Source organism: Penaeus vannamei, chromosome 7, assembly GCF_042767895.1.
Source record: "Penaeus vannamei isolate JL-2024 chromosome 7, ASM4276789v1, whole genome shotgun sequence".
Lineage (NCBI taxonomy): Eukaryota > Metazoa > Arthropoda > Malacostraca > Decapoda > Penaeidae > Penaeus > Penaeus vannamei.
The window spans coordinates 4,678,578-4,692,770 of NC_091555.1; the positions used below are offsets into that span (position 1 = coordinate 4,678,578).

The following is a 14,193-nucleotide window of genomic DNA, read 5'->3' on the forward strand; positions in this document are numbered from 1 at the left end:
CGCCGCCGCCCTCTCGGCTGCCGCGCCCTCGGTCTGCCGCGCCCTCCTTCACGCGCCGTCTTTGGCCGCTGACGGAGGAGGTGTTCTCCTGACGGAATGGTTTAAGATTATAAAGATGAGGTGGGGGGGGGGGGGATTTGATGATAGTGTGAGCGGCGGGGACCAATTAAATCGAACTTGGTAATTGTAGCTTTCAGAGGAGTCGTGACAGGCGCTGTTGATGGGGTTTACAAAGGGTAAATGGTCCGTGACAGATCTGCGATTGGTCTGTATCTCTCCTCTCCTCTCCTCTCCTATATATTTACTATATATGTATGTGTGTGTTTGTTGTATGTGATATATGAAATATACATATATATGTATGTATAAGAAATATATATATATATATATATATATATATATATATATATATATATATATATTAATGTATTGTGTGTTTATATGTATATGTAAAAATAAAACGTAATTATTATCCTATCATGATCGCTGTGCCTCTCGCTCTCCTCCCCTCTCCTCCCCTCGCCCCCCCCCCCCCCCCCCGCCCCGGCAGCGCCTAAACCCCTCCCTCTCTCTCCCGCAGAAGACTACGACCACGACAGCGGCGGCGACGCCACCTCCGCCTCGACGCAGCGGCTGGCGAAGGTGGGCGAGAACATCCGCCTCAAGTGCAAGCCCAAGGTCGACTACAAGGTGCACCGCGTCGTGGACTTCACCTGGTTCTTCAACGACCAGGTGTTCGAGCCCGGCGCGGACCCCAGGGTCAAAATGTCGGATAACAAGTGAGTTTTGGGGCTGTTGTTGTTATTATTATCATTATCATCGTTGGTGTTATAATAATGATGATAATAATAATAGTTATTATTATTATCATTGCTATTATTATTATTATTATTATTATTATTATTATTATTATTATTATTATTATTGCTATTATTATTATTATTATTATTATTATTATTATTATTATTATTATTATTATTATTATTATTATTATTATTATTATTATTATTGTTGTTGTTATTATTATTGTTATTTCTGTTATTATTATTACTGTTATTATCATCGTTATTATTATTATTGTTATCATCACTGTTATTATCATTATTATTATTATATTTTACTTTTGGATGGGCCATGAGGTTATGGTTTGAATGATATTGGTAAATGTTTTATTATGAAGAATAGGTGAAGTTTCCGTTATTTTTTTCCTCTTCGAAAGGAACAAAGAGCGGCACCTCGTTTTGTTTGCGGGTGTCCTAAGGCCTTTGCTTGTGTCCCAAGGCCTTTGTTTGTATCCTAAGGCCTTTACTTGTATCCCAAGACCTTTGCTTGCATCCTAAGGCCTTTGCTTGTGTCCCAAGGCCTTTGCTTGTGTCCCAAGGCCTTTGCTTGTGTCCCAAGGCCTTTGCTTGTGTCCCAAGGCCTTTGCTTGTGTCCCAAGGCCTTTGTTTGTATCCTAAGGCCTTTACTTGTATCCCAAGGCCTTTGCTTGCATCCTAATGTCTTTGCCTTCTGCAGGGAGAGGGCGCGGCTGCGCTTGAACGACGTGCGCCACGAGGACGAGGGGCGGTACGCGTGCCGCTGGAACGGCAGCCAGAGCCAGGGCTGGGTCAACTACACACTCCTTGTCTCGGAGGACATCCCCATCTCGACCATGCCTCAGGTACAGGCACTGTGGATTTTCCTTCTCTCTCTCTCTCTTTCTTTCTTTCTTTCTTTCTTTCTTTCTTTCTTTCTTTTTCTTTCTTTCTTTCTTTCTTTCTTTCTTTCTTTCTTTCTTTCTTTCTTTCTTTCTTTCTTTCTTTCTTTCTTTCTTTCTTTCTTTCTTTCTTTCTTTCTTTCTTTCTTTCTTTCTTTCTTTCTCTCTCTCTCTTTCTTTCTTTCTCTTTCTGTCTTTCTCTTTCTCTCTTTCTCTTTCTCTTTCTCTTTCTCTCTCTCTCTCTCTTTCTCTTTCTCTTTCTCTTTCTCTTTCTCTCTCTCTTTCTCTTTCTCTCTCTCTCTCTCTCTCTCTCTCTCTCTCTCTCTCTCTCTCTCTCTCTCTCTCTCCTTTCTTATTTTCTTTTTTTCTTTTTCTTTTTTCTTTTTTTTTTCTTTCTATTTTTACTTTGTTTCTTTTACTTTAAGGGTGGAGTCAGCAACAGTACTCATGCTTGCACTAATATGTATCGAGATTGATTATTTTGTTGCTAAGTCTCATATCTCTGATCACTTTATATATATAATACAAAAAGCTTCTCTGTGATCATTATATATATGTATATTAAAAAAAAAAATCCCGGCATTTTGTCCAGGCTCTCCACGCGGACAGCAAGGTGTTGGTGCCGGACGCTGAAGACCTCGACAGCCCGAAGCCAAAATTTATCAAGGACCTGAAGCCGCTGCTGATCAAGCCCGCCGGCAACGTGGCAGAGCTGAAGTGCCAGGCCAGTGGGGAGAACCTGAACATCACGTGGTTGAAGGTAAGGCAACCGTGAGGCAATGGAGGAGGAGGAGCAGAGAGCTAGGAGTGTGAGGAGGGGATGTTGTTTTGGGATCTCGCTCGAAAAGGATTGAATGGCAGGGAGATGATGATGATGTTGATTTTAGGTGTTTTGGTTTCATTGCTTGTTATTGTGTATTATTTTCTCCTCTTGTTCGTACTTCCTTCTATCCAAATAGACAGTAATTTGTGTGTTATTCCTTTTTAAAAAAATCCTGCATTATTTTCCCCTCTTGTTCGTACTTCCTCCTACCCAAATAGACATAGCAATTTGTGTGTTCTTCCTTTAAAAAAAATCGTGCACTATTTTCCCCTGTTGTTCGTACTTCCTCCTACCCAAATTGACATAGTGCTTTGCCCTTTTATAAAAAAAAAATCGTGCATTATATCCCCCTCTTGTTCATACTTCCTCCTACCCAAATAGACAGTAATTTGTGTGTTCTGCCTTTAAAAAAAATCGTGCACTATTTTCCCCTGTTGTTCATACTTCCTCCTACCCAAATAGACATAGTGCTTTGCCCTTTTATAAAAAAAAATCGTGCATTATATCCCCCTCTTGGTCATACTTCCTCCTACCCAAATAGACATAGTGCCTTGCCCTTATATTCACGCCTCCCCCTTTTCCCCTTGACCAGTACGGCGCGAAGCCAACCCGGCAGTATGGAGACGTGCGCATCAAGGGATCAACGTTGAAGATGGAGGACCTCGTGCCCACGGATTCGGGGCAGTACACGTGCATCGTTTCCAATGAACACGGCTCGATCAACCACACCTACACACTGGAAGTTATTGGTGAGTTGTGTGTGATTGCGAAGAGGGCTAACAACACTGGAGGGACTTTTCGACGTGGACAATATCAGTATACAATTTTTGATCAGTTTTGTTGATGAGTTATCGATCGAGGGAAGTTTAATTGTGCTCATTTCATTTTAATCAACGAGTTTGAATGTCTTTGTCTTTTTTTAGGTTGAATATAATTTTCGGTATATATTTCTCAAGTATTACTATATTTTAAAAGGATGTTCAATACATGAAATCCATATGTTCACTCTTTGAATATGAGCACAATTCTCAGACGACCCGAATGTTAAGCTCTTCATCTGTTTATTTACTTTCATGCTTAGGTAAAGCATATATGGTTGGCTTCCCTTGGTGCCATAATCCGTAATGCCATGGATATATATTATAAGTACCATTGCGCAGGGTAAGCATGGGTCCGTGGGGTTCAAGCGGCCCCAGTATTCTCCCATGATAGGCAGGTTTGTGCACCCCAGTGGTATTAATAGGCCCCGCCCTCTCCACCTAGAGCGCCTCCCAAGCAGACCCATCATAAACAAGGAGCTGAGCAACCGCACTGTGGTGCAGGGATCGAAAACCACGTTGCAGTGCTCCGTGATCTCAGATCAGGTGCCGTACATCACCTGGCTGAAGCACACGACTCGCGACAATGGCATTGACAGCCAGGGCAAGGTTATTAACAGGCTTTTGATCATAAAGGTAAAGATCAGAGCAGAAGGAACTTTCCAGGTGCATTGTGTGGGGTTGGTGGTGCTGGTGGTGGGTGCTGGTGGTGGTTAGATCTCGGGGAATAATTTTTTTATACATTGTGCAATGTATGGTAATCGGATGTAGGTGTAACTTTTCCTTTTTTGTCTTCGTTAGTATGCGTGGAATTAATGGTGTTCAGGTTTTAATTATTTTTTCTCTTCAACGGCTCTTCGTAGTGTTTATATTAGAGGTTTTGATATCAGAAAACAAGAACTAGTAGAAGTCTCATGAAACGAGGCGTAGCTTTTCTGTTGTCAAAACCCGTAGGGGAACTTCGCCTCCTAAGGGGCATCCTCCTTTCAGTGTACTTTTGCGCAGGCTGTATGGTGCACCGTTCTGTGTGTGTGGAAGGCACGGGACAGTAGAGACACGTAGTTCGGTTATGATTTATGGCTTGTAATTATTTGCTTTTGGTTCATGTATAGAGGGCATTAGTGGTTCAGCTACGCTCCTTTCGGGTCCAGTAGCTACTGTGGTATGTGGGTGCTCCTAAATCGCCTTTCCTTTCCAGAGTATTTTAAGACACGGTTTCTGCTTGAGGTGACGGTCCTCCCTTTCCTCCTCTTCTCCTTTTTGGGTCTAAGGATCTTGTTATTAATCTTTCCTCAATTTCTTGTCCCTGCCTCTTAGAACACGTCGGTTCTCGGCCAATCTTCACCAAGAAACTGAAAAACATGACCGTCATTAGCGGCAGCACTGTGAGGCTGGAGGTGGGCATTTACACGAAAAACACGCCCAGTGCTTACATTGTGTGGCGCACGGGCTTGCCGCAGTTAGATCCGGACGTGGACTTCGGTTCCCGCGAAATCTATATAAACGAGACCATTCTCAAGGCTGCCTCAGAGGGCCAGGTCAGATTGCATTCCCAAGGCAACGTGTGAAGCCTACAAACATGACCCTAACACGTGTAGATTGGAATTAATAATGCTCGCGCGAGGGGTGCATGCGTTTCCCCTCCATTCTCAGTTTAGCAAAAAGAAAAAAAATGCTGTTTTCATTTTCATTATAGAGCTAATTTTGCCTTGGATTTGAACAAAAGAATTTACGGCGTGTTGAATGTGTCGAAGTGTTACGTGTCTGCTTATTAATTTTAGCCAAGGCTAATTTCAGTATCGATTCATGAATTTGTATCTGTGTCTTAATTACTGTGCCGATGTTTGATGGATATAACAGCATACTCTTCCTCAATTTATAATCAGTTAGAATTATAGACGGGAAACTTTGTATAATAATACTTCTGCATGTCTGTCTTTTTTGCATGACCAAACTAATGAGCATGACTGTTCTAATTGCTTATTGTGTATACTTACTTGTGAACCTTAAATCTAGTCAAAGGCAATGCATGTTTTGTTCCGAAAACCTTTACATTTTTTTTATCAAGATATATTTCTGGAGTTTTATCTGATGTCTTGCATGATGTGTGGTATTTTATTTGTCTGTGCGTATGTTTATTTACCTTAGGCTGTATTTCAGTACATTTTCGATTTGTCATGTCTTTGAGTATTTAAAAATAGTATATTTTTTGTGGTCACGGAATAGAATTTATTACGGTTTTTAAGGTTGTCTAAGGTTGTTGCATGTAGATGATGTTTGCACAGTTGCCAAAAAAAAACAGGCTTAAACGAACTCAAATTAAGAACTGTCATTAAATCACTTAAGAGTCAGGAAGGCCTTCAATGCCTCCTTTATCAAATCACACAGAATCAGCAATGCCTTCTATCAAATCACACAGAATCAGCAGTGCCTTCTATTAAATCACACAGAATCAGCAATGCCTTCTATCAAATCACACAGAATCAGCAGTGCCTTCTATTAAATCACACAGAATCAGCAATGCCTTCTATTAAATCACACAGACAATAAATCACAATGCCTCCCAATATCTCCCGCCAGTGTGGCAACAAAGCTAATCCATTATCTGTGGCGCAGGGAGGAGGGAACATAACGAGCACCGAGGACCCGCAGGTGGTTGTGCTCACCAACGTCACGGAAAAGGACGCCGGATGGTACACCTGCATCGCCGCCAACAGCCTGGGCTACTCCTCGTCCACGGCCTACCTCAACGTGATCGATGGTGAGCGGGGTTGTCGTGGGTGCGAGTGGGGCGGGCGGGGAAGTTTATATATGTGTATGTATATGTGTGTGTGTGTGTATGTATGTATGTATGTATATATATATATATATATATATATATATATATATATATATATATATATATATATATATATATATATATATATATATATATATATATATATATATATATATATATATATATATATATATATATATATATATACGTACATACATACATGCATACATACATACATACATACATACATACATACATACATACATACATGCATACATACATATGTATATATATATATATATATATATATATATATATATATATATATATATATATATATATATATTCATACACAAATATGTGTGTGCGTGTATTATATCTCACCGAGTTCTTATTATTTTTCTGTTGTAGAATTGGCTATTCTCTACTGTTAGTATATCACTGTAACAATCTTCCTTGTCGGTCGTTCCTTCGCCGATCCTACAAATCCCTCCATACTAACCATAAGATTAACAAGAGCAGCGAGTTTTATGAAAGTGATGACTCAGCGCAAAATCCAGTCGCTCGCAAATGAAGCGTCTTGAAGTCGGATGACGTCACAGGTGCATTCCCTGCTGTGCTTTGCCAGTCGCGTTGCAGCCAAGTCGTTCATATTGCTCTGTTGCGGTGGTGGCGGTGGTGGTTCTTAACACCTTGTATTGTTTTTCAGCGGAGCCCATCCTTGCAGATGCGCAGTCGCACGTGGTGCCCATTCTGGCCGCAGTGTTCGTCGTGGCCCTGGCCGGCGTGGGGCTCATCCTCTACTGCTTCTGCAAGAAGTGGAAGAAGGAGAAGCGCCGAGCCAAGGAGCTGGAGAGGGCCAAGGAGGTCATCACCCAGCAGTGGATCAAGAAGGTAGACATGAGTCGATTGTTGTTTGATTCGTTGGAGACCCGTGGGGTTTGGTTCTGGTATTATGTGAACATGGATTAAAGGTCTGGGTTTGTTTAAATGCTGGCCTTCTTGCGGGGTCTGTTGTTATCGCACGCTGTTGTTCGACTCGAGTCTCAAACGTCGTTTTGCGCAGGTCATCGTCGAGCGCCAGAATTCGGACGCCTCGCAGGAGCCTCTGATCGTGCCCACCATCAAGATCGAGCGGTGCCAGTCCAACTCGCACAACGGTTCAGAAAACACGAGGATATCCGAGTACGAGTTGCCCTTGGACATCCTCTGGGAATTGCCGCGCTCGAAGCTGATCATGGGCGAGTCCCTCGGCGAGGGCGCCTTCGGGAAGGTCGTGAAGGCGGAGGTGCAAGGCATCAACCGGCCCGACCTCACCACCACCGTCGCTGTGAAGATGCTGAAGGGTGAGTTGTGGCAGAGGATAAAATTTCAACGTACCAATGAAAGGAATTTGCTTTTGATTGTGTACATTTGCTTTCCATGTATAGAAGTAGGTCCGGACCAGACACTAACGGAGCACTTTCTTTCCGCAACAGAGGGGCACACGGACGCGGAGCTCATGGACCTTGTCTCGGAGATGGAGATGATGAAAATGATCGGCACGCACATCAACATCATCAACCTGCTGGGATGCTGCACCCAAGACGGCCCTCTGTACGTGGTCGTGGAGTACGCGGCGCATGGAAACTTGAGGGATTATCTGCGTAACAAGCGCCCTTCTTCAGGCTACGAGAGGGCCATTGGGCAGGAGACGAACGCGCTCACGGAGAGAGACCTGGTCAGCTTCTCTTACCAAGTGGCTCGCGGAATGGAGTACCTCGCCTCTAAAAAGGTATTTTAGGCTGTGATGTTCAATAGATGTGCAAACCTTTTACCCAGTATTCTGTCCTCTGCATTATGGTGTTGCGTTAGCGCCAGTGTTTCTTCACGCATATCCATACACGTATTCCTCATGTGATGGTTCCAATAACTTGAATTTCCTCTTTCCAGTGCATTCACCGTGATCTTGCCGCACGAAATGTTCTAGTCAGTAAGGACGGGATCATGAAGATAGCTGATTTTGGTCTTGCCAGAGATATTCACAGCCAGGACTACTATCGCAAGACGAGCGAAGGCCGCCTGCCAGTCAAGTGGATGGCACCCGAGGCTCTCTTCCACAGAGTGTACACTTCACAGTCAGATGTGTAAGTGACGGTATTTTTTTCTTCTCCCCCTTCTTGAAATATTAAAAAAGGCTAATGGGATATACGTTTTACATGAGATTTTTACGCTTTTCTGAGAAACTGCTTGGTAGACAAGAGTCTCTCTTTATAGCTCTTCAATCCTGCCGTTTTGATTAATTGAGGTTCCTTTTTGTTGATCAGGTGGGCATTCGGAATTCTTTTGTGGGAGATCATGACCCTGGGTGGAACTCCATACCCATCAGTACCCTCAGTCGAGAAGCTTTTCCAGTTGCTCCGAGAAGGTCACAGAATGGAGAAGCCCTCAAATTGTTCGCTTGAAATGTAAGTATCATGCAATCTGATATTTTATCAAAGTTACATAACTTCAGAAATCTTGTATAATTTCGGTTCCATCGTAGTTTTTAAACAGTTAATTCATAACCAGGAAATCTGTAATATTAAATATCAGAATTATGATTCAGAATTATCATCTTGTTTTTCTCTTACAGTTACACGATCATGCGTGAGTGCTGGCGGTACCAGCCAACGCAGCGTCCAACCTTCAAGGAGCTCGTGGAAGACTTAGACCGGATCCTCACGTTATCGTCGACGGAGGTCAGTTTTTATCGTTATTTTCAAAGAACGATTAGGTCGTCTTTGCCTCGGAGGATAGAATCTTCAATTTGATTGTATCATCTATTATCATTTCTTGATAAGGTTTCACTGAGTAAACACTTTCTCAATGCAACGTTCTCCCCCGCAGGATTACATAGACTTCTCGACACCACAACTGGACACCCCTCCAAACAGCTGCGACTCTTCGCACACCTCAGACGTCCTCACTCCTCGCTGAAGCCCCTGACTTGGCAGTTATTGTAACCGGTTACTCACTGTCCCGAGAGAGGACATTGGACTAGATGTTGCAGGGAAGCTTTGCAATCGCACTAGTGAAAAAAATGCTTAACAGTAGTACCGGATAAAATTTCAATACTGCTAAGCATAGGCCAGGTGGAGACCACAAGAAAGTAACTTTATTTTCTAGAATTCCTCTGCTAGTCTTCGGGCTGCTCTGTAGAAGACAGTGACAATTCCTTTACATCAGTTCAGCAATGTGTGTAGTGAGAAAAAAGTGAATGGAACTAACGACAGTGCTTTGTGAATGAAACATGGTATTTGCGTATGTCCATAGACTAGCACGAAGCAACAAGGACGTGTCATATGTTCAGCCATGGATCACAAAAGGTATTACTGCGGAGATAAGCAGTAAAGAGAACGTGTTGAATGTGAGCGACCTCAGCCTGTCGTATCTACAGAGTTGACCTGAAGTTATGGGGTGCTATTTATCCAAGTCATATATATATAGTATATATTGTAGCTATATGTAATGTAATCGAACAAAACAAAAGCCCTAAACGTGTTTATGTACTTGCGAATTACATCAAAGAAAATGTTTGTTTTTAATGCAGGGATAGCAAGTTTGAGTAGTGAATTTGAAGGATTTTATTTTTATTAATATTTATGATCCATAGTATAAACGTATGGAGTTATATATATACACACAATTAATTTTTAAACTTTCTGTTGACTGTTAATTAAGTTCAGTACGCAGGTTACTCTAGTACTGGTAGTTAAATGTACTATTGTTTTAAATAGTAAAAGTGCCATATCCACTGCAGATTTTAAAATTTTATGGAAATGTTTGCAGCCATGTTAATTTGCAGTATGTCGTAAATCTAGCTACCGTTTTGGAAAAGGACTAGGAAGTGTGTGCCACGAAGATAGTCTTTTAACACTTAGTTTGGTGGTTTACTCACTTGGAGAGATGTCAGTGCATTCTCAGGGGTTGATCAGGAGCGATGGAAGAAAGTTGCCGAGAGTGTTCAACGTGGCTTGAGGTTCATGAGGTTTTGCTTCGAGCAGGTTCAGATCTCGTGTCCCAGAGGTGGTGGGGGAGGCTTTACTGAAGGGGAAGGCAGACCTGAGGATGGGCCTATACTTTTTTAAAGGTTTAGTAAAGAAGTGAATTCACTTTTTTGATGGGGTACCTGAGAGCTCAACGCTATGTGGAGTTGTTTTCAGACTTGCATTGTATTTCGACTTCTGCAGAATGTTTTGCCGGAGAGAAAGAGGGAATATGAAGGTGAATCAGTCAGAATGTTTCTCAAGGAAATATGGTCTTGTATGTCAACTAATATGAAGTGAATCCACCTCATGCGATTTATTTAAACCATTGCATTTGTTAATCACTAAATTCCGGGGTCGTGGAAACAATCTGGAAGTTCATCATAGCTCGTCAAGGCTATATATGTGTGTCGATTCATGGAACACGAACTTTAAATGAAACGGAGAGAGCGGGATGAAAATAAGAAAATATCGTCTTTACTCTGCTATTAGTCGAATAAACAAGAAGAAAGGGAGGTGGAGCCTGCGACAGTCAGAGTATGATTCTGCTACGACTGACGAACACACTGGTTAGACATGGGTTTCATAGGTGTTATGAACAAATCTTATTTTCTTACGTCTTACGGTGAACTGAGCTTCAGTGAATGTACAAATGAGGAGGCTTCTCCTTAGCATGCTTTGCAGGATTGCTTGAGCTCTCTCTTGTATTTAAAAATTGGGCGAAAAGTCAAATTGTAAATATCTGAAATGCAGTCTAAATCGGTAAAAGAAAAATCCTGGAATGGTGCTATTAGTATTTAGTTTCACTGGATGACAAAAAAAAAATACCGGAAAAGTATAAAATTGAATTGATGGGCCAAAAAAGGAAAATTATATTTCGGAGGGCAGATGATTACTTAATGGAGAATTTCCATATTTGATTATTACTTTGGTTATCTGAAGCCTAATACTGCATTTTTTCGTCTTTTCTTCCTGGAGAAAATATATTGATTGGTAAATTCAAACAAATCTTTAATTTGTTGGCATGGAAAGAAAAACGTGTAAAAGTTATTAGTGTAAATAGATAATGTATTATAGTATCGAGAGTTATATCTGAAATATTTAGTTATTACTATTATTTTTCTGCAGAAGTGAACTGTACCTTATTATTCTAGTTATTTTTGCAAGTTATATGTAAAAAAGAAAAATCAAACATAGCCAGGAAATACACATCAATTTAAAGTCAATATGAGGTGCTAAAAGTCTTCATATAGTTATCCCTTCAGTAGTACCAAATAATCCTAATTAAAGCCATTGGCACGCAAGTCATACCTTTTAATTTTATTGTTATTATTTCCTCAGTCTTTTTGTATTTTTGTGTACATATTTTCCCACTTATTTTTTTTATCATACCAATTTAAGGACTGATGTCCATGCTCCAGCTCCCATAGGTTCTCATATACTAGTCACCCACTGTTCCTCTGTCCTGCACACAGAGCACTGCCAGATGGTACTCGCATTTTCGAATGAAATCGGCGTTATCCTTGAGAAATTTTAAACCTAAAAAAGTACAAAGACGCATCGAATTGTCTTCTTTCTGGAACTGTGGATATTTAGTAACGGATAACCGCCCAAGCAGAAGGAAAAGTCAGTAAGCATTGCAGGTATTACGTTTCTGTGTGCAGCACAGTGCTTCATGTGCCAAGTGTTGAGTGATGCCAAAGGCTTACATTTATATGTTCGTGTCAGTATTGAAAAATGTCTTTCTAGATAGCCATTTTACTGACTTCTGATACTAACACTCAAAACCACATGTACACTTCTTTATGTAAAAAGATATATTTCTTTCTTCTGTAGAAATATGCGAGATATAATTTATGCATCATATTTGATGATTCAGCTGAATTAGTCATTAACTTAATAATGATAATTATAATTATTACCTGTAAGTCTGCAAAAAGTAAATAACGATAATTTTCAAATCAAAATCAGTTACACTCTCTGTTGTCAGGATCAAACAGAGATGGAAGGCCTATATTGCGTTTTCATATTACAAAGATAGATGGAGAATTAATGTTTTATTTATTACAGGGATAGGTTAGCCATTGTCCTCCAGCAAATGAGTTGCACAGGTTTTATTTCATGGATTACTTGTAGGTGTACTGTAGCTGCTTGTCCCCCATGTGTAGATATTTTGAACAAGAGAAGGTGGCTTTAGTTTTATAACAAACTGTACATGTACACACATGTAATTCTTACATGGAATAAATTTTTTGTTGTCAGCTGTGTATGTTTTTCCCATCCCATGTGCAAAAGTTCCACTGAAATAGACTAAGATGAAGTGTCATTTATGTTTTCTTTTTTTTCAGAAAATGTCTTGATTTCACCTGGTTAAAAAAATATATGGAATGATTTGCTTAAATATGATCAAAAGAAAGACGAAGGAAAGAAGGGAAGATAGACTTATATTATCCCGACGTAGTTTTAAGTCTTTTCTGTCTAGTGACACAATCTTCTTCAATGTCTATCCCCTCTTCCCTTACTACTCATCCTTATTGTCCTCGCCCCCCTAGAGAACTACTCCACTCCACACCACCCCATCTTCCTCCCACCTTCGTTTTTCTATTGCCTCTACCTTTGCAAACCTTAGTACTCTGGCCCAGCCAACTGGGATCGATTCTTTGTGATTCCCCCCACAGCCCCCTACTCTGAGAATACCCTTTTTCAACAGTGCCTCCAGAAACAAGTAGGCAAGGTTACCTTTCGCAGTCGCTCCGATCGTTCACGCCTTGTGAGTTACAGCACTATCAACCCTACTGGCAAACCCATTCTTATCAAACCTCACCTCTTAATACTTGTACTGGAACTGCTTCTACCCCCCCCCCCTCCCGCAACTGATTGTCCCATATATGACAAGAACTGGTCAGATTGTGAGTGATCTATTTACCTGCCTTGCTGATTATGCAGCAGTATTACAGTGCTACACTACTACTCCCAGAGGCCAGCGTGAGTCCCAAGTCAATATTGCCAAGATTAGCTTCCGTAGACATGATTTCCCCCATGAAGTTTATATTGGTGGATTATCCAACCATGTCCGACCGTACCGACGCCTTCCTCGTCAATGTCAGAAACGATGGCGTTTTGGCCACCCAGCCAAACGTTGTCGCTCCACAGCCCGCTGCCCTTTAAGCGCCCAACCTAGTCATGGCCATTCAAATTGCTCTGCTCAGTCGCGTACATGTGCCAACTGTGGCGACTCCCGTAACGCATTTTATAAGCTCGCATGTGAGGCAACAGTACTCTGATTCAAACTAGGCCTGGCTCTTACGTGTGGCTAGACAGCAAGCACGGCGATGAGGTTTTTCTCTCTCTACCTATTCCAGTCCTTCGCTCTGCAGCCCATCTCCACATGTTTCTGCGTCTCTCTTCCCTGAACCATCGTACCTCTACTCTCCCAGTCAAATCCCTTTTCCATTCTGAATCCAGATACTCCAATCTCTACTACTTCGATGCCTACCCTTCCTCCCCCTCATTTTATGCGTCTTGAAACCTGTTGGCTGCCACGATGCATTTGCTTACCCCAAGGAGTCATTTGCTTAGGATCTTGCATGGTTTATGGAAGCATTTTATGAAAGCATTGTCTCAATAATAATTTACATGCTACCAAGGAGCCCTAAATTAATAAATCAAACATGCATCAAATATCTCGCATAGAAAGTGATGTATGTGAACAGTAGGACAGGGACTGATACCAAGTTACTGATAATACTGACATGCGACGCGGCGGATAAAAGAACTACAGAAATAGAAGACATGTTGCTAAAAAATGCTCTAAAACGCGGACAAAATACCACTACAAGTTCTGAAAATGGCCAATAACATCAAAACGTACAAAAAATAATACTGCTACAAAATGGGGACAGACATCTGGTGATGACCTAGTATTTTGTACCAATGGACCCCCCCAATCCCTTGCCCGTTGTTGTCGTGGGGGGGCTTAGGAGACGAAGACTGAGACCCAATACAGGGATCTCCCCTGCCTAGGGCCTCAGCCCTCGACTCAACTAATTTTGCATGGTCTTTTTTTT

At 41.5% G+C, this 14,193-nt stretch overlaps 1 protein-coding gene across 5 annotated transcripts in view; it reads left to right on the forward strand.

Annotated features, from left to right (window-relative positions):
• The window catches only part of LOC113823485 (fibroblast growth factor receptor 3), a 185,635-nt gene extending 173,248 nt beyond the window's left edge, over nucleotides 1-12,387 (forward strand). For 3 of the 5 annotated variants that reach the window (XM_070123430.1, XM_070123428.1, XM_027376144.2), the window contains 13 exons: nucleotides 581-779; nucleotides 1,519-1,663; nucleotides 2,292-2,459; nucleotides 3,115-3,271; nucleotides 4,658-4,878; nucleotides 5,957-6,101; nucleotides 6,829-7,013; nucleotides 7,186-7,465; nucleotides 7,598-7,893; nucleotides 8,052-8,245; nucleotides 8,426-8,566; nucleotides 8,734-8,839; nucleotides 8,988-12,387. In XM_070123430.1, the coding sequence (XP_069979531.1) occupies nucleotides 581-779; nucleotides 1,519-1,663; nucleotides 2,292-2,459; nucleotides 3,115-3,271; nucleotides 4,658-4,878; nucleotides 5,957-6,101; nucleotides 6,829-7,013; nucleotides 7,186-7,465; nucleotides 7,598-7,893; nucleotides 8,052-8,245; nucleotides 8,426-8,566; nucleotides 8,734-8,839; nucleotides 8,988-9,077 (2,327 nt within the window). In that variant the 3' untranslated portion in view covers nucleotides 9,078-12,387. Of the gene's footprint in view, nucleotides 1-580; nucleotides 780-1,518; nucleotides 1,664-2,291; nucleotides 2,460-3,114; nucleotides 3,272-3,785; nucleotides 3,977-4,657; nucleotides 4,879-5,956; nucleotides 6,102-6,828; nucleotides 7,014-7,185; nucleotides 7,466-7,597; nucleotides 7,894-8,051; nucleotides 8,246-8,425; nucleotides 8,567-8,733; nucleotides 8,840-8,987 lie in introns of all 5 variants that reach the window. The other 2 variants (XM_070123432.1, XM_070123431.1) reach the window with 2 other exon arrangements.
• The last annotated feature ends 1,806 nt before the right edge of the window (nucleotides 12,388-14,193 follow it).